At 40.5% G+C, this 26,587-nt stretch overlaps 1 protein-coding gene across 5 annotated transcripts in view; it reads right to left on the bottom strand.

Moving 5' to 3' along the window:
* The window catches only part of LOC126334665 (T-cell activation inhibitor, mitochondrial-like), a 304,598-nt gene that overhangs the window by 116,978 nt on the left and 161,033 nt on the right, over positions 1-26,587 (bottom strand). For all 5 annotated transcript variants that reach the window (XM_049997127.1, XM_049997128.1, XM_049997126.1 and 2 more), the window contains one exon: positions 5,496-5,587. In XM_049997127.1, the coding sequence (XP_049853084.1) occupies positions 5,496-5,587 (92 nt within the window). The remainder of the gene's footprint in view (positions 1-5,495; positions 5,588-26,587) is intronic.

Below are 26,587 nucleotides of genomic sequence, written 5' to 3'. Positions count from 1 at the left end.
GCAATGGATGATGCATTCAATGACTACTGTACAGAAAATTCCCATATGACATTTCACCTAATCTAAAGAAATTTTGGTCATATGTAAAGTCTGTTAGTGGTACGAATGTTAGTGTCTAGTCCCTAGTGAATGAGATGGCAACTGAAACTGGGTGAAGCAAAGTAACAGCCGAAATGCTTAACTTCATCTTCTTTACAAAGGAAAACCCAGGAGAATTGTCCCAATTTAATCCTCATAACACTGAAAAGATGAACGAAATAAGTCGTAGTGTCAGTGCCTCTTCTAACTATAATCTATCATAGATCCGTCAAACAAAAAAAACTGTGCCCACCTGTCACAAGAAGAGTAGTAGACATGATACACAAAACTACCATCAAATATCCTTGAAATTGATCTGTGATAGGATCTTACAAATATTCTGAGCTCAAACATAATGACATACCTTGAACAGAATGACATCCTCAATGCCAACCAGCATGGATTTCGAAAACATCGAACATGTGAAACCCAACTTGCAGTTTTCTCACATGACATACTGAAAGCTTTGGATCAAGGAAACCAGGTAGATGCAGGAATTCTTGATTTCTGAAAAGCATTTGACTCAGTACCGCACCTACACTTATTATCAAAAGTATGATTATATGGGGTATCAAGTGAAATTTGTGACTGGATTGAGGACTTTTTGGGAGGGAGGACGCAGAATGTTATCTTGGATGGAGAGTCATCATTAGATGTAGAAGTAACTTCAGGTGTGTTCCAGGGTATCTTGAAGGCAATATTAATAGTAACCTCAGACTTTTGCAGATGATGCAGTTATCTGCAAAGAAGTATGGTTTGAAAGATGCTGCATATATATACAGTCAGTTCTTGATGTGCAAGGACCGGTAACTTGGTTTAAATGTTCAAAAATGTAGAAGTGTGCACTTCATAAAATGAAAACATATAGTATCCTATGACTATAATATCAATGAGTCACTGTTGGATTTAGTCATCTCATACAAATACATGGGCATAACACATTCTTGGGATATGACATGCAATCTACATCTACATCCATACTCGCAAGCCACCTGATGGTGTGTGGCGGAGGGTACCTTGAGTACCTCTATCAGTTCTCCCTTCTATTCCAATGATCACATAGGCTAGGTCATGGGTAAAATAGGTGGTAGACTTCAGTTTATTGATAGACTGGTAGAATACTGCGGAAGTGCAATAAACCTACAAAACAGATTGCTTATAAATCACTCATGCAATTGGTTCTAGAATACTGCTCAAGTGTGTGGGACCCATACAAAATAGGATTAACAGAGAATACTGAACATATATAGAGAAAGGCAGCATGAATGGTCACAGATGGGAGAGTTCCAAAGAGATCCTGAAAAAACTGAAATGGCAGACTCTTCAAGGTAGATGTAAATTATCCCAAGAAAGTCATTAAAACTGAACAGAGCTCCAGGCTCCGAGGAAAGTTTCAAGAACCAGCATTAAATTATCACTCTAGGAATATACTACAACATCCTACATACGTGTCACATAGGAATCATGAGAATGAGATTAGAATAATTGCAGCACATACAGAGGCAATAAAACAATCATTCTTCCTGTGCTCTGTACATGAATGGAATGAGAAGAAACACTAATAACTGATACAATGAGAGGTACCCTCAGCCATGCATTTCATAGTGTTTTGCAGAATATAGATATAGATGCAGGTGTAGATATAGATGTACCTATGAACACTGACTGACAAAAGCAAAGGAGCAGTTATCCAAATCGCTGTGACATTGCGCGAGGCATCAGAGAATTTTTCCATTATAGTGGCCACTGCTCTCAAAACTAGACAAGATCACTTTCTACACTAACCTCATAGAATATCAAGCATGTGAAGCCCACAACATTACAGAGGAATATATTACACACTCTCTCTGCCATATTTGTAATTCATTACCATCTAGTCCTATTACGCAATACATGTCCGCAAGGTCTGCAGAGACCTACCATGGACCTATTTCACCAGAACCACACAGGAATAACACAAATGAATAATACCATGCACACTGGCCAGCAATTGACTGAGATATGGAACACAAGATCAAAAAGAGCCCAGTAAATCAAGCTTCACCATCTGGAACATTTGTTTACTCCCTGGCCTACACAATAAATCTTTGTAGGATCATTTATAAAATCAATGTGGACAGTGTTAGTCATTGCCTTGCCAAATTTTCTATAAGTTACAAATATCCCCTCTACCCCTGATGGCGCCACCAATTTTGGGCTTATGCAAATCCTTTTTACTGTGCGTGTCTCTCCATAGAGTTGTCAGGCACATATTCTGTGATGTTTTGGTAGAAATTTCAATTTTCAGTGTGTAGATAGAGTCAATGCAAACAAATACCCTTCATCAAGTGTTTCACATAACACCCAATATTGATGGGAAGTCACATTTTGTCTTGTTTTTTAAAAGTACAATTTTATGTGCTCATCAGAAAACTAGAATGGACAGGTGAAGCAAGGGAAAAAATGGCCAAAAGGTTTTACCAATATGACAAGGACAGTGGAGCTAGAGCATAGCAAATTCAGTATATATTTGCATGTTAAGGGTACAGAAACTGGAACATAAGGCATTTCTACAAAAATGTTTTAAGAGCAATATTATCCTTGATAGCATTAGTACATGGCTAGTTCTTGATCAGTTTCCAATGCAGTTGATAATAACAACAGACACTGAGAGACTGGTAAATGTTAGTCTTCTTTGCCTCATTTTCCATCTTGTGTGCCAGCCAGCATGGCACTGTCTGTCTACCAGTGCCATGCAGCAGCACTACTGCTCATTCTTCATGTTTTACTGTCCCTGTTAATTATTGCTTCTTAGCCTTTTGCTTAAGATCAGAAACCTTAAGTAGGTTACTAGAAACAAAGAGATGCTTTATGGTGCAGGTGACACCATCTTAATTTAGCACTGACCATATGGGTAGAAAGATGTCTGTGTTCACATGAAGCTGACAGTTACACGAACAATGGCACAGTCACTGGAAGTTTAGTGCACAGGCACTCCAGGGCAGCTCTCCAATCTGCACTGCAGACAGTGGGTTGAGAGTATGCCTGCAATGTTCCAGACATATGATATTACTTGCTGTAGTAAAAAACTAACTGACTGACTGACCTGACTCACCTGAATGACTGACTGAGTATAACTGGATGACCCTTTCCAATACATGTTCATTATTAAAACTGGTCATTTCTATCCTTGACATTCAGACACAATCAAAAACAAGCTGTAACTTCCATAAGCCCTGTTCTTCCGAGACTTACCAATGAAAAAAAAAAACAGAATTTAAGAGTACGCAAGGCTTCTGATGAAGATGAGAAAATAATTACTAGTATATGACAACCACCATCAGATAGGATTAATTAAATATGCAAAACTATTTAGAAATGTTACAAGCAGATGTTAGGAATTATAATGAGCAGATTATAAAGGGAGACAATAAAGAACAACCAAAGTATGAACAAAGCAAACGGTTATGCTGATTAGACATCATACCATATCAGTCAAGTGTCAGGTGGCACTGCTACAATGAACCAGTATACCTTATTATGAGTAGATATGTTTTAATATTCCTTTACTCTGTAAAGTGCATCTCGGTCAACAAAAACTGAGTAGTAGACTGGGGGAATAACGGAATGCCAGAAATAATACAACAACAGGGAGAGAAAGCAATTCAGTGGGTGGAAATGAAAAAAAACTTCTCAGAAGTAGAAATGATAAAAGCAAAGGGAGAGATAGTGAAAGCAAACCTTGCACTGTTATTGTCGAAGTATGTATGCACTATTTTTCAACTGTAACTTCAATGTAGCCCAACCAAAAATGAGGTCAATGGCCATCCACATACTTACGATGTGTTTTGAGAACACTGTTCTTCCCTACAATGAAACTCTTACAATACCTCAGTGTGACCCTGTATTGAACTTTAAGCTATAAACAACATCTAACTGAGACTGCTGCAAAACCTTAAACCATTAACCCTCTGCAAAAACTCTAGGATTCTAAACTTCTGCTCTCTGATTTCCGATGCAAGTCTAGTGTCCTCTGTTGTAGGATATTATGCCCGTATAAAGAAGGTTAATGCAGAAGTAAAATGAACTTTGCTCATAATATCTGTAATAATAAGGCCTATACACACCCATTAGCTCCATATGCTGAACCACATTCATCTACCTAAAATACTGCCGAACAATGATGTTTTCAGTTAACAGACTGAAATACATAGTACACCTTTACTTACATCTCAGCAACTCCCCAAAGTAGTGGAAATCAACTTCATGAATTCCAGAGTTCCTCTGAACTCAAATTCAAGGAAATTACTAACTAACAATTTTAATACCCAATGCATGGTAAGAACATAAGAAAAGTCCTTGCCAATAAGACTTGCTCCATGCAACATTAAAAAATAGGCTTCAATAGATGCCAGAATGTATGGATCAGCCTCAATATGACAAGAACAAATCATAACAGATGTGAAGACTTAATGTACTGATGTGTGAAGGCAACCACAGCAAAATGCAAATGTGGTGCCAATAGTTAAACCATCTACCACATTACAGTAGAATGTGCTTATTTGGCTAGCAATTCAACTTTTTCTTGATGACCCACGATGCTTACAAATACATAATAAATCTAGATGTTTGTGATACATGAGATGTATTTCCCTTTATTTTTTATTTCAACTTTTATAACTGCTTTTTACCCAACACTTTGAAAAACACTGTCACTGTCAGTGATGTAATGCACAAAAAAGAGAGCAGGGAAGATGCGAAGAACTACGAGTTTGTCAGTCTTTTGTTAGACATATTCTTGATTTTTACAAAAAAACTCTTACTATTTGTCTGGGAAAAGTTTTAGACTTCAACAGCAGAAAAAGAAAAGCCAGCTTCAGAAGTGTGTAGCACAACGAACCACCTACTGAAAGGAAGCAATTAATATCAGTCGTCACTTTATATGACTATGAGGAAGCATTTGACACTGTTACAATGAAAGCTGTGCTGGTAGCACCTGAATAATCAACAAATGTATAGTCTGACACATTACAAAAATGAACAATGTATGAAAAGATAGATTGCTTCTTACCATAAAGAAGACATCATGCTGCAGAGAGGCACAATTAAAAAGACACTTACATTAGTGTCTTCGAATTATGCCTGCTGCAACTTGACATGTCTTCTTTACAGCAAGTAGTAATCTATCTTTTCCTGCATTGTTGGTATTCCTACCTGGAGTTTCCACTGTTTGACATTACAAAAATGATGTTACATAAAGATTACCCTACATCAGCATATCATATATAACAGCGAAAAAATTTAATTCACATTGGCCTCATTTTTATTTTCATGTGTTTGGAATACAGATAGTTAATAAGCAACTCCTACACCATGAGATCAATCTACTTATAATATCTACCAGAAATACTGAAGTGTTTCTCAACCTCAGTACTTACATCTAGCCAATTGTGCCTAACTTCTCCACTGTTGAGCATAATATGTCCATCCAGACTCACTCCAGTGTCATTACCAAAGAGCAGTGTTCTTCCTGCAACAAAATGTTAGTTCTGATAGGGCTAGGACTTATATGACCTAAAAAGTGCCATAATATCTATACAAAAATATGCTGTTATGACTAAAAATTGACAAACATAAGACCTAAGAATATTAAAATGGGTGAAATTCTATTGTAAAATAAACTAGTAAGTCATGTTATGAGAATGAACTATTTATTTAAGAATAACATGGACATGAGAAATACGCTAAAATGTGGAATCTGATGTAGTATGCTTTTTATTAACATTATCAGAACTTATGAAAATAGAAGTAACAAACTTCAAAATGCCAAAGTCACTTCTGTAGAGCATTTATTCAGATAACCGGTATCAGCAAACTATGTTGCTATATTCAGATCTTATGTACTACACTTCAACGTATCTCATCCATGTGTCCAATAATGTGTGTGACATAATAAAAACACATTCCAAGAACATGCGTGGCATAGTACAGGGTGGAGATACATATTACACGTGGGCTCCCCATACAAAGTAAGCACACACTGACAGATCAAGTGACCTGGGTGGTAGCTATTGATACAACCAGACTGACCCCTGCTAACAACTCTGTCAGGCGTGAAGACTGTGTAAATGTGCTCCAAGGTTCAACCAGCTGTATGGGCAGTTGCTCCATCCTGTTAGAGATAACTGTAGCTCTTTTCCTCCTACGTTAATGCTCAAACAAGTGATTTCAAAATGATGGCACTGTAATGCCACTTTTATTTGCCCCACTCTGTATATCGGCATGTCAAAAGTAAAAAAAAAAAACATTACATAAAATATAAAAGAATGGCAACAATTACAAAAAGGATCAATTGCTACTCATCATAAATATTACACTTTAAATTGCAGATAAGCTCAATGAAAAGGCTGTTACACAGTGAACTTTCAGCCAAAGCCTTCACCAGAAAGGAAAGGAAAACACATACACTGACACAAGTAGGCACACCTCATGCCACATGAACACTATCTCCAGCCGCTGTGGCTGGGGGAAGATGGACGGACAAGGTATGCAAGATATGGGGGAGTGGGGAGGGAGTGGGGAGGGGGTGGGGGGGTAGGGGGGGTGGGGGGGAGATAGGAGAGCTATCTGGCAGAGTGTGCAGGGATCAGAAGGTAGCATAACGATTGTTTTACTTTTGACATGCCATGCATGTTCATAAAATGTCTTTTTATTATATGACACTAATAGATTTCACCAGAGTGGAATAATGTCAAGCATATACAATATCAGAATATAGTTAACCTAGAACCTTTTTTATTTTTACATTCTGTTTTGTTTGTTGTTATAATAAACAATGACTAACACATGCAAATTTTCAAACACAAAAGATTTCCTATTGTCAGCCAATACAGCCTTGTATTTTGAAAAACTTGACACAAGAGCAGCTCACATTAAAATGGACAATATCTAAATGATTAAGAGAGATCGATTCACCAGACAAAATCACTGAAAAGGATGGCAGAGATTGATACTTTTCTTTTTTTCCCAACACCTTTACCATTTTGAAATGGATAAATTGCTAATCAACTTAAGGATGACAGGCACAATGAAAATACCATTACATGCCGAGATATTAGCTAAAGCCTTTTTCAGAAAAGAAAAGAGCAATGTACACATATTCACACAAGCAAGCAATTCTTACGCATATATGACTGTTCTCTCTGGCCGCTGCAATCAAAATGAAATGGTATCACGTCGAGTGGAAGAGGAAGAGATAACGGGCTATGGGTTGAGGGAGAGGAGTCAGTGCTGCCCAACAGAGCATGCAGGGACTAGAGGGAGGCCAGTCAAGGCTACCTAGTATGGTGTTGTGAGGCTGTAGAGGTGGGAGGGGCAGTTGGGGGTGCATAACAGGAGAGCAGCAGAGATGGGAAAAGACTGATGGTGTTGGCAGAGAGTGGAGCACAGTGGAGGAAGAGGGGGGGGGGGGGGGGGGGACGGGCATGAACGGGGAGGAGGTAACAGGGCAGAGGGGATGGAAACAGTTGGGTGGAGGGTGTGGAGACAGTAGATTACCTTAGTTGAGGCCGGGACAATTTTGGTAGCAGAGAATCTGTTATAAGGATAACTCCTATCTGTGTAGTTCAGAGAAGCTCATTGTTGAGGGAAGGATTCAGATGGCCTGGGTTATGAAGCAGCCATTGAAATCATTACTTTCAGCTGCATGTTGTGCCACAGGGTATCTACTTTGCTCTTGATCACTGTTTGGCAATGGCCATTCAACTTCATAGACGTCTGGTGTGTAGTTATAACAATATAAAAAGCTGTGCAACGATTGCCGCAGTGTTGGTATATGCCATGGCTGCTTTTGCAGGGACCTGACCTCTGATGGGGCCAGACCACTTTATGTCATATACAAGACTGCTGCAACCATTGCACAGCTTTTTATATTGGTGTGACTACCAATCAGATGTCTACCAGGATGAACGGCTACCCACAAACTGTGGCCGAGAGCAAAGTAGGCCAAGGAGCCATGTAGGGCCAGGTATGGGCCAACTCTCAGTGAAATGTTTAAAGTGTAATACATCTTGATTTATAACTCCAAAGTTTACTATGTCGACCAAACTTAAGTTATGTCACTCACAGAAAATAAAAGTAAAATCTGTTCACTTTTTCTTATTCCCGAAGTAGAGGAGAGATTGCCACACAAAACTTGTAGCAGCCAGTACAGCTAAGTACTCCATTGTTGACAGGTGGCGCTTCTGCTGTACAAAGTGGATGGTAACAATGCAGCGAGTGGTTACAATGTCCCCCTCCCTCCACCCCAGTCTTCCAAAAAGTCTGATGTGAACCACTATGAATTTCTCTCCAGCACTAACCTCTTCATTTCAGTGTAGCAATTGAATCATATGTCCTCAATTGATTGTTGGATGTATTCCAGCCTCCACCTTCCTCTACAGCACCCTCTAGAACCATGGAGATTAATCCCTGATGCCTTAACACATGTTCAATCATCCTGTCCCTTCCTCTTGTAAGTGCTTTTCATGTACTCTTTTCTTCATCAATTCTGCAGAGAATATCCTCATTCCTTTTCTTACCTGCGCACCTAATTTTCACGATACTTCTGCAGTACCACATCTCAAATGCTTTAATTCTCTTCTGTTCCTATTTTCCACTGTCCACTACTAACTACCATACAATACTGTGTACCAAATGTACATTCTCAGAAATTTCTTCCTATGTTTGATAACAGTAGACTTCACTTGCCCAGAAATGCCCTCTTTGCTTGAGCTAGTCTACTTTATATGTCATCCTTGGTTTGTCTGTCATGGCTTACTTTGCTTCCAAAGTAGCAGAATTCCTTTCACAATGAATTTTAATTCCACTCTTGAACCTTTCTTTTTTTTCTGTCATAGCTTCTTTGATGTACACATTGAATGGTAGAGGCAAAAAACTACATCTGTTTCTTGCATCCTTTTTAATATGAGCACTTCTTTCTTGATCTTCCAGTCTTATTGTTCTCTCTCAGTTCTTGTACATATTACAAATTACCTGTCTCTCTTTATTGCTTACTCCAATTTTTCTCAGAATTTCAAATATCTGGCACCATTGCACTTTGTTGAATGATTTTTCTCGGTCAACAAATCCTATGAGCGTGTCTTGATTTTTCTTCAGTCTTTGATTCCATTATGAAGAACTACATCCCTTCCCTACAGTCAAAGTGACCATCATCTAATGGCTCTTCAATTTTCATTTTATTCTCCTGTACATTATTCTTGCCAGCAGCTTGGATGCAAGGGCCATTAAACTGATTGTACAATAGTGCTCAAACTTACCTGCCCTTTCTATCCTCAGAATTGTGTGGATGACATTTTTCTGAAAGTCTGATGGTATGTCACTAGTCTCATAGATTCTAAACACCAACTTGTATAGTCACTTCCACCAGTGATTTTAGAGCTTCTGGTGGGATATTATCTATCCCTTCTGCCTTATTTGATCTCAGGTCTTCCAGATACTTACATATAAATGCTGTATTTGTAATTAAAAAAAGTGTATAAACTGTCAGTACCTATTTCATGCATCCATAGTACATAAAGAAAATATGGCTATGGTCAGATACAAAGAATACATGCTTTCCGACATGCCATGGCCACTATTTATGGCTGGAAACAAGCAGTTTTGAAAGCACTTTTATTTATTGTAGCAAAAAGTAACAGTTAAATCCCAAATAAAGTTGATGGAATGTAAACAGTGTGAAATATGGCAAAACTGGATAAACCGTTCCTGAATTGCAGTTAAGTTGCTCTAGTTCCAAAATAAAGTTTGAAAGGTTCTTTCCCCATATGATCTAAACATTAATATCTACTGATTATGGTTTCAACACTGAGAAAGAAAAATGAATGAGTGTAAACTCAAAAGAAGTTACAGACAAACAGACAAAGCACCAAAAAGCTAATTTACAGGAATGTGACCAGAAGAAGAGCAATGTAAACGGTCCGAATGACAGACCTAAAGAAGAGAGAGTGGTGGGGAAAGAATTTCATGCAACTTTCCACATGCGAACATTGCTTAATCACAATGTCTGGATTGAAAAGACTATGGTACGTGACGAGCAGTGAATATTTTACCTATTCTTTATTAATTTCGTACAAAGCATTTTTCTCAGTGATGCTACTATAAGTGTTTAAGGTTGCTGTATACGAATGGTTAGACATCATATGCTGACATTTACCTTTATTTCTTTATTTTAGACCTTTTTGGTTCTGTAGGGCATTTCAAGTGGACATGTTAACATTTCAATGTTATGCAGGTACATGGTCAGGGCCAGTTCAAGAATCTTTTTCCAGATAATCAGCTTTTCATTTTCCACACCCCTCTCCCACCCCCTTTCCCTCTTTCACTTATGTCAGTTTTTACTACTAACTGTGATTATCACTGTATAGAAGTCTTACAGTTTGGCATCTTTCTCATAATGGCGCATGATGCGTGGCTCGTATCACTCGGGCCTTAAACCAGCCCCACTCATGGTAGAAATTCTGTTGGCAACATGACCACTGAGAAGGTTTGCTGCTTTGAAGGACACACCTAAGGTGACAAACTCCACCACTTCATTTGTCATCTGTTTCACAATACTTTAAATCAGTTCCAGTAAGACACTAGATATTTATAAGTGATCTGTATTTCCAACATGTTCTCACACTTCTTCATTTGTGCAAAACATTCTTTGTCTTATTTATTAAAATGTAGTCTTTTGCTATCCCCAACCCACCACTGCCCTGTGAGGTGGCACGGTCTCACCTCCTGCCACAACCCCTTTACCCTACAACTGTACCTGCCTGCTGTCTTTTAATCTGTTGAGCTAAGAAATTACTAATTCTCTATAAGAATTGAAATACATGCACAAAATGAGAGATATATTATGACAACAGAAAAATGACTGTTTTCCTGAAACTTTTTGAGGTTAATTATAGTCACTAACAAACTCAAAAACAGAGTTGATTTAAGGTCAATCTAGATAACACATCCACCTCTTAAAAGAAAGACTGGATGGAACACAATATGTTAGTTACAATGTGCTACAGTACCTAAACCACAACGGCTGATTTAGTTTATCCACAGGGTAACAGGAACATTTGAATATTCTCAAAAACTTACATTTATTTATGTTTGTATAAACTGAAATCTGGGGAGACATATCCCCTTTGGCAATAACTGTGAATCATAACCGCTGATTTGCTATGAAATAAGTCATCTAACACACTCATAACTTACGAAAATTTTAAAAACTATAGTTTTCTGAGGTCATGTAATTACACAATGAAGTCCATTGTTCTCAAAAATTTTAAAACAGCACAAATAACTTTAAGCCTGCAACTGAGGACAACAGTACAAGTATGAGTTTATCGTGACACTTGCAAATGTTCATCATTTCACAATGTATCACAATACAAATGAGTATGTATTGATACAATCAATGAAAGATTATGCAGAAATGGTGTAAACAGTAAAATATGCGAATCTAGAATTTCACATCAGCATATGAATCTGGCACACATGGTCTCACGCAAAGGAAAATTCCACAGCCAGGCTTTTACATATAAATAAACATGCAAATTGCATGGATTTTTTTTTTTTTTTTTTTTTTTACTTGGCTGATTCTGTGACAACTTCTACACTGGCATGTGAAAGATGAATGCTGCACCACCAGTTTATCTCCAACAAAATCACAGAAATGTGCAGCACCAGCAAAGCATGTCTTTTGCCTTCTTTGTGCAGCTAACAATGCAGCTATGCAGCTGTATAAAGTTTCAACCCATTGCAGTCCACATTTGTGTTTTCCTGTTGCCACATTCTACTGAACAGCAAATGATTTATCCACAGTTACTCCTCTGTCAGACAATTTGTAAGACAGTATTTTACCATCAGTCTAAAATACTTTCTCACCATAATGAGACATGAACTTTTATAATTTCACATGAATACTTTACTTCAGTTTATGTACTTTTCTGAACTAACACTTTACTGCATATCCTTCCGACTTCAACAAGACTGAACAGCACAATGAATGGCTTAAGCAATAGGCTACACAATCTTACTGTTGCATAAGGATGAAGTCCATATCGTGAATTCTGATGAAATATATGAAGAAGGTAGATATTTGTCATTTTTTAGGAAACAAAATGAGATGCACAATACGAAGAAATTTAACACAGAAGAAATAAATCGTGAGAGAAAAGTTCTTTGCACCCTGAAAGAGTGAAAATACAATAAATATGACCATTTACTTATTAAAATATACTCTATGCAAGAGAAATGGCCATATATCCATTAATATCCCTTAACAAATGATTGTAATTCATTTAGTTTTTCGATAACAAGCATTTATACGAACATGTTAGTTTCACTGAAAAATAAATGCCCTGTCATAAAAATCCTAACCCTAGTTATTGATGTATGTCAGTGACCCACCCTTAAGGAAGCATAATAGCATCTGAAGTGCAGAAGCTATTATCACAACCAAATTCAATCAAGTTAGAAATAAAAGCACATGGATGTCTTAACAGTATTTTTTTATTTACCCTAATCAAAATAATAGATCAACATAGAAAGAGTGAACACTTTCAAGCTCATACAAAATGAACATGAAACCAATAAAAACAAAGGAAGCTAAGCTTCAATGAAGGAAAAAGGGGAGTCATGCACAACGGCTGGTTAATTGACTTGGGTGGGGAGGAGGGGGGGGGGGGGGGGGGGTGCAAACAATGAGGTCATCAGTCCCATTAGTCCCCACAGAAGTTGGCTATGCCCTTTCAAGTGAACCATCCTGTCTTTTGCCTAAGGAAATTTACAGAAATCACAGAAAATCTAAATCAGGTAGGCCAGACACAGGTTTGAACCATCATCCTCCAGAATGCCAGTCCAGTGTGCTAACCACTCAGCCACCTCGCTCAGCTATGAACAACACTGTGGAGGAGTGACCAGTCTCAAGTACAGATAGTGTTGAGGATCATTGGACAAAGTTCAAAACCATTGTACAATATGCGTTAGATGAGTATGTGCCAAGCAAGATCGTGTTGTTGTGGTCTTCAGTCCTGAGACTGGTTTGATGCAGCTCTTCGTGCTACTCTATCCTGTGCAAGCTTATTCATCTCCCAGTACTTACTGCAACCTACATCCTTCTGAATCTGCTTAGTGTATTCATCTCTTGGTCTCCCTCTACAATTTTTACCCTCCACGCTGCCCTCCAATGCTAAATTTGTGATCCCTTGATGCCTCAAAACATGTCCTACCAACTAGTCCCTTCTTTTTGTCAAGTAGTGCCACAAACTCCTCTTCTCCCCAATTCTATTCAATACCTCCTCATTAGTTTTGTGATCTACCCATCTAATCTTCAGCATTCTTCTGTAGCACCACATTTCGAAAGCTTCTATTCTCTTCTTGTCCAAACTAGTTATCGTCCATGTTTCACTTCCATACAAGGCTACACTCCATACAAATACTTTCAGAAACGACTTCCTGACACTTAAATCTATACTCGATGTTAACAAATTTCTCTTCTTCAGAAACGATTTCCTTGCCATTGCCAGTTGACATTTTATATCCTCTCTACTTCAACCATCATCAGTTATTTTACTCCCTAAATAGCAAAACTCCTTTACTAATTTAAGTGTCTCATTTCCTAATCTAATACCCTCAGCATCACCCGACTTAATTTGACTACATTCCATTATCCTCGTTTCGCTTTTGTTGATGTTCATCTTATATCCTCCTTTCAAGCCACTGTCCATTCCGTTCAACTGCTCTTCTAAGTCCTTTGCTGTCTCTGACAGAATTACAATTTCATCAGCGAACCTCCAAGTTTTTATTTCTTCTCCATGCATTTTAATACCTACTCTGAATTTTTCTTTTGTTTCCTTTACTGCTTGTTCAACATACAGATTGAATAACATCGGGGAGAGGCTACAACCCTGTTTACTCCCTTCCCAACAACTGCTTCCCTTTCATGTCCCTCGACTCTTATAACTGCCGTCTGGTTTCTGTACAAATTGTAAATAGCCTTACGCTCCCTGTATTTTACCCCTGCTACCTTCAGAATTTGAAAGATAGTATTCCAGTTAACATTGTCAAAAGCTTTCTCAAAGTCTACAAATGCTAGAAACGTATGTTTGCCTTTTCTTAATCTTTCTTGTAAGATAAGTCGTAAGGTTAGCATTGCCTTACGTGTTCCAACATTTCTACGGAATCCAAACTGATCTTCCCCGAGGTCCACTTCTACCAGTTTTTCCATTCGTCTGTAAAGAATTCGCGTTAGTATTTTGCAGCTGTGACTTATTAAACTGATAGTTCGGTAATTTTCACATCTGTCAACACCTGCTTTCTTTGGGATTGGAATTATTATATTATTCCTGAAGTCTGAGGGTATTTCGCCTGTCTCATACATCTTGCTCACCAGATGGTAGAGTTTTGTCATGACTGGCTCTCCCAAGGCCGTCCGTAGTTCTAATGGAATGTTGTCCACTCCCGGGGCCTTGTTTCGACTCAGGTCTTTCAGTGCCCGGTCAAACTCTTCACGCAGTATCTTATCTCCCATTTCGTCTTCATCTACATCCTCTTCCCTTTCCATAATATTGTATTCAAGTACATCGCCCATGTATAAACCCTCTATATACACCTTCCACCTTTCCTTCTTTGCTTAGAACTGGGTTTCCATCTGAGCTCTTGATATTCATACAAGTGGTTCTATTCTCTCCAAAGGTCTCTATAATTTTCCTGTAGGCAGTATCTATCTTACCCCTAGTGAGATAAGCCTCTACATCCTTACATTTGTCCTCTAGCCATCCCTGCTTAGCCATTTTGCACTGCCTGTCTATCTCATTTTTGAGACATTGTATTCCTTTTTGCCTGCTTCATTTACTGAGCTTTTATATATTTCTCCTTTCATCAATTAAATTCAGTATCTCTTCTGTTACCGAAGGATTACCAGCCCTTGTCTTTTTACCTACTTGACCCTCTGCTGCCTTCACTACTTCATCCCTCAAAGCTACCCATTCTTCTTCTACTGCATTTCTTTCCCCCATTCCTGTCAATTGTTCCCTTATACTCTCCCTGAAACTCTGTACAACCTCTGGTTCTTTCAGTCTATCCAGGTCCCATCTCCTTAATTTAGCACCTTTTTGTAGTTTCTTCAGTTTTAATCTACAGTTCATAACCAATAGATTGTGGTCAGAGTCCACATCTGCCCCTGGAAATGTCTTACAATTTAAAACTTGATTCCTAAATCTCTGTCTTACCATTATGTAATCTATCTGATACCTTTTAGTATCTCCAGGATTCTTCCATGTATACAACCTTCTTTTATGATTCTTGAAACAAGTATTAGCTATGATTAAGTTATGCTCTGTGCAAAATTCTACCAGGCGGCTTCCTCTTTCATTTCTTTGCCCCAGTCCATAATCACCTACTACGTTTCCTTCTCTCCCTTTTCCTACTACCGAATTCCAGTCACCCATGACTATTAAATTTTCGTCTCCCTTCACTATCTGAATAATTTCTTTTATCTCATCATACATCTCATCAATTTCATCATCATCTGCAGAGCTAGTTGGCATATAAACTTGTACTACTGTAGTAGCTGTGGGCTTCGCATCTATCTTGGCAACAATAATGTGTTCACTATGCTGTTTGTAGTAGCTTACCCGCATTCCAATTTTCCTATTCCTTATTAAACCTACTCCTGCATTACCCCTATTTGATTTTGTGTTTATAACCCTGTAGTCATCTGACCAGAAGTCTTGTTCCTCCTGCCATCGAACTTCACTAATTCCCACTATATCTAACTTTAACCTATGCATTTCCCTTTTTAAATTTTCTAACCTACCTGCCCGATTAAGGGACCTGCTATTCCATGCTCCAATCCGATCGTAAGAGATGGAAAAGAGCCACCGTGGTAAAACAACCGAGTTAGAAAACTGCTGCAGAAGCAAAGGGAACTTCACAGCAAACATAAACATAGCCTAAGCCTTGCAGACAAACAAAAATTACGCGAAGCGAAATGCAATGTGAGGAGGGCTATGCGAGAGGCTTTCAATGAATTCGAAAGTAAAGTTCTCTGTACTGACTTGGCAGAAAATCCAAAGTAATTTTGGTCTCATGTCAAACCGGTAGGTGGATCAAAACAAAATGTCCAGACACTCTGTGACCAAAATGGTACTGAAACAGGATGACAGACTAAAGGCCAAAATACTAAACATCTTTTTCCAAAGCTGTTTCACAGAAGAAGACTGCACTGTAGTTCCTTCTCTAGATTGTCACACAGATGACAAAATGGTAGATATCGAAATAGACGACAGGGGGATAGAGAAACAATTAAAATCGCTCAAAAGAGGAAAGGCCGCTGGACCTGATGGGATACCAGTTCAATTTTGCTCAGAGTACGCGAAGGAACTTGCCCATCTTCTTGCAGCAGTGTACCATAGGTCTGTAGAAGAGCGTAGTGTTCCAAAGGATTGGAAAAGGGCACAGGTCATCCCCATTTCCAAGAAGGGACGTCGAACAGATGTGCAGAACAATAGACCTATATCTCTAACATCGATCAGTTGTAGAATTTTGGAACACGTATTATGTTTGAGTATAATGTATTTTCTGGAGACTAGAAATCTACTCTGTAGGAATCAGCATGGGTTTCGAAAAAGACAGTCGTGTGAAACCCAGCTCGCACTATTCGTCCACGAGACTCAGAGGGCCATAGACACGGGTTCACAGGTAGATGCCGCGTTTCTTGACTTCCGCAAGGCATTCGATGCAGTTCCCCACAGTCGTTTAATGAAAAAAGTAAGAGCATATGGACTATCAGATCAATTGTGTGATTGGATTGAGTAGTTCCTAGATAAAAGAACGAAGCATGTCATTCTCAATGGAGAGAAGTCTTCTGAAGTAAGAGTGATTTCAGGTGTGCTGCAGGGGAGTGTCATAGGACCATTGCTATTCACAATATACATAAATGACCTGGTGGATGACATCGGAAGTTCACTGAGGCTTTTTGCAGATGATGCTGTGGTGTCAAGAGGTTGTAACAATGGAAAATTGTACTGAAATGCAGGGGGATCTGCAGCGAATTGACGCATGGTGCTGGGATTGGCAGTTGAATCTCAATGGAGACAAGCGTAATGTGCTGCGAATACATAGAGAGATAGATCCCTTATAATTTAGCTACAAAATAGCAGGTCAGCAACTGGAAGCAGTTAATTCCATAAATTATCTGGGAGTACGCATTAGGAGTGATTTAAAATGGAATGATCATATAAAGTTGATCGTCGGTAAAGCAGATACCAGACTGAGATTCGTTGGAAGAATCCTGATGAAATGCAATCCGAAAACAAAGGAAGTAGGTTACAGTATGCGAAAGCATTACGGAGATGATAGATGAACTCCAGTGGAAGACTCTGCAGGAGAGACGCTCAGTAACTCGGTACGGGCTTTTGTTAAAGTTTCGAGAACATATCTTCACCGAAGAGTATATTGCTCCCTCCTACATATATCTTGCGAAGAGACCTTGAGGATAAAATCAGAGAGTTTAGAGTCCACACAGAAGCATACCAACAATCCTTGTTTCCACGAACAATACGAGACGGGAATAGAAATAAGAACCAATAGAGGTACTCAGGGTTCCCTCCGCCACACACCATCAGGTGGCTTGCGGAGTATGGATGTAGATGTAGATGTAGATGTAGAATGAGGTGATAGAACAGAAGAAAAGTGAAAGTGTGGAGAAAAGGGTGTGAGTGCAGGATGAATGAGTCATGGGGTAGTGGTGGAAGTGGTGTGGGTGTCAGGAACGGATCAGTAGAGATTGAGGCCAGAGGGGTCAAGAAATCAAAACATTGCAGCAAGGACAACTCTCACTTATGTAATTTGCGAAGCATGTAATGGGGGAAACGCCCAGATGGCACAGATTGTGAAGAAGCCGTAAAATCGATCTTGTTGCCTCTAAGATGTGTTCCGCCAATGGTTGGCCAACTCTTCTCTTGGCCACAGGTTGAGTGGCCATTCATTCTCGTGAACAATTGGTTGGTGGTTATGCTCAAATAAAATACTGTGCAGAAATTACAGCAGATCTGCTTCCACAGGTGTCTAGGATGGAATAGGATATGCCTATGATCAGACTGGAGGAGGATGTGCCTAGTTGTTGTATCTGACCGCTCTTCCACCTGGCTCTTCCACACTGGTATGACCCATGTGGCAAGGGATAGTGAATAGCTGTGTCATAATACTACACAAATTGGGTAGGCAGTGGGATACCACTTTTGGAGGGGTGGGAAGGATTGTGGGAAGGATTGTGGGTAGTATGTTCCTCACTTCTGGGTATGAAGAAAAGTTATCGAACCTTTGGTGGAGGATATGGTGAAATTGTTCAAGTCTAGGATGATGCTAAGTGCAGAGAGGGATGTGCCTTTGTAGGCAGTATGTGGGGGCAGGGATGGGGGCATGGGAAGCTGGCGGGGGATGATTAGGAGCATGTGTGGATATAATACAGGAAATCTATTTATGGATTATGTTGGGAGGGGGAAGAGGGTGTTATTCTTGACTGTGAAATCTTAGTAAGACCTTCAACTAGGGCAGTTCTCAAAATACAAGTACTTTTGATGATTAGTGGAGATTGTATGGTCAGATGTATGGGTGGAACCATCAGAGAGATGAAGGTCAATGTCCAGGAATGTGGCACACTGGAATGAGGAGGACCAGTGGAGGGGAGAGAAGGAGTTGAGGATGTGGAGAAATGAGGATAGGGTGTCTTGGCCCAAGATCCAGATGATGAAGATATCATCAATAAACGTTTTGGGATCAGGTGTGTCTGGAAATGTTTCCTCCAGAAAGTCCACAAAAAGTTTCACATAGGCGAGTGCCATGTAAGAATCCACAGATGTGATGCCAATTTGTTTGTATGTCTTCCCCTCCAAAGGAGAAGTTATTTGCAACGCTGTAGTATGTTAGGTCTATAAGGAATGAGGTGATGAGATTATAGTCAATAGGGTACTGAAACAAATAGTGTTCAGTAGCGACAAGGCCATGCCATGAGTGATGATGGTGAATAGGTAAGTGACATCAACAGTGATGACTGTTGTGGATGGGACTGGAATGGTGACTGAAGCAACTTAACCATATCCTCCACCAAAACTTCGAGTATTTATCCTAGTGCATACAAATAAGGAACATTCCTTCCAAAGTGAACAACATTCTAGACTATCTTTATAATACATCAACCCCTGTGGGAGATACAAGTGCAAGACCAATCACATACATCTACCAGCATGTCCTGCTCAAATCCCTTCACAGGCATGTCCTACACTATAAGAGGCAGGGCCACCTGTGAAAGCAGTCATATCATTTACCAGTTCTGTGTAATTTATGCAGAGAGTTTTATGAGGAGTAGTCATAAAGTTTTAATTAAAGGTTTGAAAAAATAAGGTTGCATAATTACTTTCTGTTTATTTGTGGGTACACACTTGCAATTTTGGCAAGCATTCAAATTACCATGCCACAGTACCACAGAACACAGCTAGAAGAAACAAAACAAAACAGCCCAACCCACTGACAAATTGGAGCTCCTTCAGCATATGAAGGAAACAATGCTGCAATAGTCCATGCCAAGTTGGTAGAAGTGTACAGCAGTGATGCACCATCATATGACAAAGCAGTTAGTGGTGTACATGCTTCTAATATGGTCCAGCATATCTGAATGATGAAGTAGCAGATTATTGTTCCATGAAGAACCAGAAACTATAAGACATGTCTAGGCACTGATGCTCAAAGACCTGCATCTCACAACTGAAGAAGCCGTGGAAAAAGTGAAAATCAGTCACAAATCACTTTTCAACATCTTGAAATATTCTGAACACAATAAAAGTCACTGCACAGTGTGATCCATGATTGATCCTGCCCTTGCATAAAGTCCGCCAGACTGACGGAACAGTAGAAATATTGCACCCATGCAATTACTTTTTAACTTCAAATTCATCCTGGATGAGTGGTGGCTGTACCACTATGAGCCAGAAACACAGGAGCAAAGTAAGTAGTGGAAACACTCATACTGAGTGTTTTTTGGGAGTGCCACAGTGTGGTGCTAACAGACTAACTCTTAAGAGGAAAACCATCACAGAAGCATACTACAGGAATGTCCTGGTGAGGCCATCTAGACAGTTCTCAATGGAAGGTGTTGAATGGGGCTTTTTTTGTTCCAGAACAACATTCCAGCTCACTCAGCAATGGACAGTCACAGGACAGTCACACATGCTGTTTCTTTGGCTATCAAATATCACGTTCACCCCATATTCTCTTCCCTGGACAAGGAAAAAAATGTATGGATTTTTCCTGAATTTTCCAGTTAAAAGTCCACTTTCTCCTGAGTGAAGATACACATTTTCCTAGGTGACAATAAAAATTTTCTTAGACATTTTCCTTGGTGAAAACACACTTTCTCTGTATTAAGTGACAGTATACTTTCCCTTGGAACTGTAAAACATATTAGTCCTTTGAATGTTAAAAGTTTCATACACCAGCACTTAAGCAATCAAAACCTAGCAAAAAATAATATGTTTTGGAAAGATCTTAAATGCGCAGCAACATATATGCTGATCATTTTCATATTACCAAAGCATAAATACGAATTATACCAAACACAGCACATTAGTGTCTGAAGCTCTGAAATCAAAATTGTAATGTGCTTTTATTAGCCAGTTATAGCTCATGTCACATTAACTCACCAGCAAATGACAGCAGAAATTTAGACCATAAGAGACATGATGTAGTCAGTCAATACCAAAATCACTGTTAAATAGTGCAAACACACAAATAGCAAAGAGTCATGGTTTAAATTAATAGACATGCAGTAGTTTAAATTAATAGACATGCAATACAATTACAAGAAAAGCTAAGTTTTTCCATATAATATTGGTCTTTTTTGTGTGCGTTACCATTTAAGATACATCAAAGACAAATGTGCTAGTAAAATTATGAGTGATGACAGAAATTTATGGTCTTCTGGGCCCGAAAAGTGGCTGGTACTCAAAATTTTAAGTTTTGAATGAGAGTCAAATGCTTTGTGAATTAAGAAATTCAACACACTTTCTCACAATAATCAAATTCATCTCACATAAAAGGAAATCTACTTTCAAGGTAATGCATCTCAAATCACCATTCCCAATATTTTCCTGCAACCTGTTAGAACAGATTCATTTGAGTAGTTCCCATAGAGCACAGAAGACAGGTGTTACTGCGCATGCACTACTACAATGACATAGGATGCCGTGCTTGGTGTTTGCTCTGCTCATACAGATTATGTTGCACTTCTGTTTGGAATTTCATGTGTAATGGGGCATCATGTGACCATGTGCAGCAGCACAGCGTGTTGTTTGGAGGACACATACTGAGTTATTGTACTTACGGCAATTGTTTTATCATATCTGATCGAAAAGGCAATATAAAATCAGAAAATCAGTTCTTGGCACAATATTCATTTCAAAACTACAATCTACAATTCAAAGTACCCTAATAGTTTGCTATGTGATGACTTTAACATAACTATATTTTTCTTTTTTTTCCACTGCAAAAAGCTAGTATGGAGCAATATAAATTTCTTGCAAAAATAAAAAAATAGTTGTTTGCATACATGAGAACTAAGAGCAGTAGGCTCATCGTGACTTTTTCAAACTGAATAAAAATAACAAAGTTACTCGTGAAGCCAAAAAACTGTATAATTGACAGTTTATATTCAACTCCAGGAGTAAATATAAAGCCTTGTGGGGAGATACAATGATAAAACACAATATTTTGCATGTCTGTAATTTACCAAAGAATGGCATTCTGTAAATTTAAGACACAAACAACACAAATTAAGAAACAACATCAAGCCTACAAAAGGTACCAGACACAAGTTGAAGCACGTCTTGTGATTGAAAAACATTGCTTTTCTTGGAAGGCAGATAGGAAAAATGTTGCTAAAGCTTTTTAGTGTGGTTTTCTGGAAGCCAAGTTTCTTGATGTATCATTAATGTATTATCTCAAGTTTGGTTCTTTATCATGACATAATGTCACATGTGCAAGAAGATCAGAATATGCACTTAAAATTCAGTAAACAGTTGAAACTAGATAATATTGTGCAATGAAACACTTTGTATCAAATAAATTGACTGCTTCTGCACAAAAGATTAGTAAAAGCCAAATTTCTTTAGCAAACCTACAAAAATTACTTCATCATTCTGCAAAATGATTAATACTTGTTTGCCTATTAAATGGAAATAAAATGAAGTAAGAAAACTGAAACTAATAACATATTTTAGTCTTCAGTAGTTATGTGAATGTATTTTAATTCGTTTGACAGCTCCCAGCCGCAGAAATCCATTTTGTTTTCATTTGATGTGACAGCTGTAAACAAAGAGAGAACAGCAAAATCATGAAATGTAAATACAGGTCATTTGGAGACTACTCCTCACTACAACTCTGACTGCTTTACACATGCATGAATCTGGCAGCTTGGGCTCACCAGAAATTTTTTTTCGGCTAGCACCTGGCTCTTGCAGCTACTGCTTACACAGGCACACTTCAAGTAGCGAGAAGTGGGAGAAGACGGTACTCACATGCGACTTCAGCTCTGTGCATGTGCTTGAGCACCTTGGCAACTGCTCAAATGGACCTAATTTAAACAATTATGATACCATGTTCATTGAAAGCAGTTTGTTACTACAAAGTATTGCATAGTATTGACACAGTCTGCCGTCAGCGCACACTTGTGTGCGCACTGTGTTTTATTGTTGTCAGTGGTGCATGTTCTCTGCAACTTAAGTTTTATATTGGTGTTTTTCTCCTGTTAGTGTTTTATTGCTGTAGTATTATTCTACTGTAGTGGGCAAAAGTAAGAGAGTTTGTTAGAGTATTAGTTCTTACCAGCCAAAATTACAAAAAATTGACTCAAACTGAAACAATGATATATACACTCCTGGAAATGGAAAAAAGAACACATTGACACCGGTGTGTCAGACCCACCATACTTGCTCCGGACACTGCAAGAGGGCTGTACAAGCAATGATCACATGCACGGCACAGCGGACACACCAGTAACCGCGGTGTTGGCCGTCGAACGGCGCTAGCTGCGCAGCATTTGTGCACCGCCGCCGTCAGTGTCAGCCAGTTTGCCGGGGCATACGGAGCTTCATCGCAGTCTTTAACACTGGTAGCATGCCGTGACAGCGTGGACGTGAACCGTATGTGCAGTTGACGGACTTTGAGCGAGGGCGTATAGTGGGCATGCGGGAGGCCGGGTAGACGTACTGCCGAATTGCTCAACACGTGGGGTGTGAGGTCTCCACAGTACATCCATGTTGTCGCCAGTGGTCGGCGGAAAGTGCACGTGCCCGTCGACCTTGGACCGGACCGCAGCGATGCACGGATGCATGCCAAGACCGTAGGATCCTATGCAGCGCCGTAGGGGACCGCACCGCCACTTCCCAGCAAATTAGGGACACTGTTGCTCCTGGGGTATCGGCGAGGACCATTCGCAACCGTCTCCATGAAGCTGGGCTACGGTCCCGCACACCGTTAGGCCGTCTTCCGCTCACGCCCCAACATCGTGCAGCCCGCCTCCAGTGGTGTCGCGACAGGCGTGAATGGAGGGACGAATGGAGACGTGTCGTCTTCAGCGATGAGAGTCGCTTCTGCCTTGGTGCCAATGATGGTCGTATGCGTGTTTGGCGCCGTGCAGGTGAGCGCCACAATCAGGACTGCATACGACCGAGGCACACAGGGCCAACACCCGGCATCATGGTGTGGGGAGCAATCTCCTACACTGGCCTACACCTCTGGTGATCGTCGAGGGGACACTGAATAGTGCACGGTACATCCAAACCGTCATCGAACCCATCGTTCTACCATTCCTAGACTGGCAAGGGAACTTGCTGTTCCAACAGGACAATGCACGTCCGCATGTATCCCGTGCCACCCAACATGCTCTAGAAGGTGTAAGTCAACTACCCTGGCCAGCAAGATCTCCGGATCTGTCCCCCATTGAGCATGTTTGGGACTGGATGAAGCGTCGTCTCACGCGGTCTGCACGTCCAACACGAACGCTGGTCCAACTGAGGCGCCAGGTGGAAATGGCATGGCAAGCTGTTCCACAGGACTACATCCAGCATCTCTACGATCGTCTCCATGGGAGAATAGCAGCCTGCATTGCTGCAAAAGGTGGATATACACTGTACTAGTGCCGACATTGTGCATGTTCTGTTGCCTGTGTCTATGTGCCTGTGGTTCTGTCAGTGTGACCATGTGATGTATCTGACCCCAGGAATGTGTCAATAAAGTTTCCCCTTCCTGGGAAAATGAATTCACGGTGTTCTTATTTCAATTTCCAGGAGTGTATATATCCCATGTGGAAGTTTCAAAGCGCTGGTAGATAGGCACAATGAATAAAACACACACACAGAATTTCTAGCTTTCACAACCGATGGTTGCTTCTTCAGGAAAGAGGGAAGGAGAGGGAAAGACGAAAGGATGTGGGTTTTAAGGGAGAGGGTAAGGATTCATTCCAATCCCGGGAGCGGAAAGACTTACCTTAGGGGGAAAAAAGGACAGGTGTACACTCTCACAAACACACACATATCCATCCGCACATACGCAGACACAAGCAGACATTTGTAAAGGCAAAGAGTTCGGGCAGAGATGTCAGTCGAGGTGGAAGTACAAAGGCAAAGAAGTTGTTGAAAGACAGGTGAGGTATGGGTGGAGGCAACTTGAAATTAGCGGAGGTTGAGGCCTGGCGGATATCGAGAAGAGAGGATATACTGAAGGGTAAGTTCCCATCTTCGGAGTTCGGATGGGTTGGTGTTGGTGGGAAGTATCCAGATAACCCGGACGGTGTAACACTGTGCCAAGGTGTGCTGGCCGTGCACCAAGGCATGTTTAGCCACAGGGTGATCCTCATTACCAACAAACACTGCCTGTGTCCATTCATGCGAATGGACAGTTTGCTGCTGGTCATTCCCACATAGAAAGCGTCACAGTGTAGGCAGGTCAGTTGGTAAATCACGTGGGTGCTTTCACACGTGGCTCTGCCTTTGATCGTGTACACCTTCCAGGTTACAGGACTGGAGTAGGTGGTGGTGCGAGGGTGCATAGGACAGGTTTTACAACGGAGGCAGTAACAAGGGTAGGAGCCAGAGGGTAGGGAAAGTGGTTTGGGGATTTCATAGGGATGAACTGAGAGGTTACGAAGGTTAGGTGGATGGCGGAAAGACACACTTGGTGGAGTGGGGAGGATTTCATGAAGGATGGATCTCATTTCGGGGCAGGATTTGAGGAAGTCGTATCCCTGCTGCAGAGCCACATTCAGAGTCTGATCCAGTCCCGGGAAGTATCCTGTCACAAGTGGGGCACTTTTAGGGTTCTTCTGTGAGAGGTTCTGGGTTTGAGGGGATGAGGAAGTGGCTCTGGTTATTTGCTTCTGTACCAGGTCGGAAGGGTAGTTGCGGGATGCGAAAGCTGTTTTCATGTTGTTGGTGTAATGATTCTGGGATTCAGGACTGGAGCAGGAATCGTTTGCCACGAAAGTCTAGGCTGTAGGGAAGGGACCGTTTGATATGGAATGGGTGGCAGCTGTCATAATGGAGGTACTGTTGCTTGTTGGTGGGTTTGATGTGGACGGATGTGTGAAGCTGGCCATTGGTCAGATGGAGGTCAACATCGAGGAAAGTGGCATGGGATTTGGAGTAGGACCAGGTGAATCTGATGGAACCAAAGGAGCTGAGGTTGGAGAGGAAATTCAGGAGTTGTTCTTCACTGGGATCCAGATCATGAAGATTTCATCAATAAATCTGTACCAAACTTTGTGTTGGCAGGCTTGGGTAACCAAGAAGGCTTCCTCTAAGCGACCCATAAATAGGTTGGCATACGAGGAGGCCATCCTGGTACCCATGGCTGTTCCCTTTAATTGTTGGTATGTCTGGCCTTCAAAAGTGAAGAAGTTGTGGGTCAAAATGATGCTGGCTAAGGTGATGAGGAAAGAGGTTTTAGGTAGGGTGGCAGCTGATCGGCGTGAAAGGAAGTGCTCCATTGCAGCGAGGCCCTGGACGTGCGGGATATTTGTGTATAGGGAAGTGGCATCAATGGTTAGGCCAATGGCCAGCTTCACACATCTGTCCACATCAAACCCACCAACAAGCAACAGTACCTCCATTTGACACCTGCCAACCATTCCATATCAAACGATCCCTTCCCTACAGCCTAGGCCTTCGTGGCAAACGAATCTGCTCCAGTCCTGAATCCCTGAAAATAGCTTTCGCATCCCGCAACTACCCTCTCGACCTGGTACAGAAGCAAATAACCAGAGCCACTTCCTCATCCCCTCAAACCCAGAACCTCTCACAGAAGAACCCTAAAAGTGCCCCACTTGTGACAGGATACTTCCCGGGACTGGATAAGACTCTGAATGTGGCTCTCCAGCAGGGATACGACTTCCTCAAATCCTGCCCCGAAATGAGATCCATCCTTCATGAAATCCTCC

Source organism: Schistocerca gregaria, chromosome 2, assembly GCF_023897955.1.
Source record: "Schistocerca gregaria isolate iqSchGreg1 chromosome 2, iqSchGreg1.2, whole genome shotgun sequence".
NCBI classification, from domain to species: Eukaryota; Metazoa; Arthropoda; class Insecta; order Orthoptera; family Acrididae; genus Schistocerca; species Schistocerca gregaria.
This window is presented reverse-complemented; position numbering and strand designations above follow the sequence as displayed.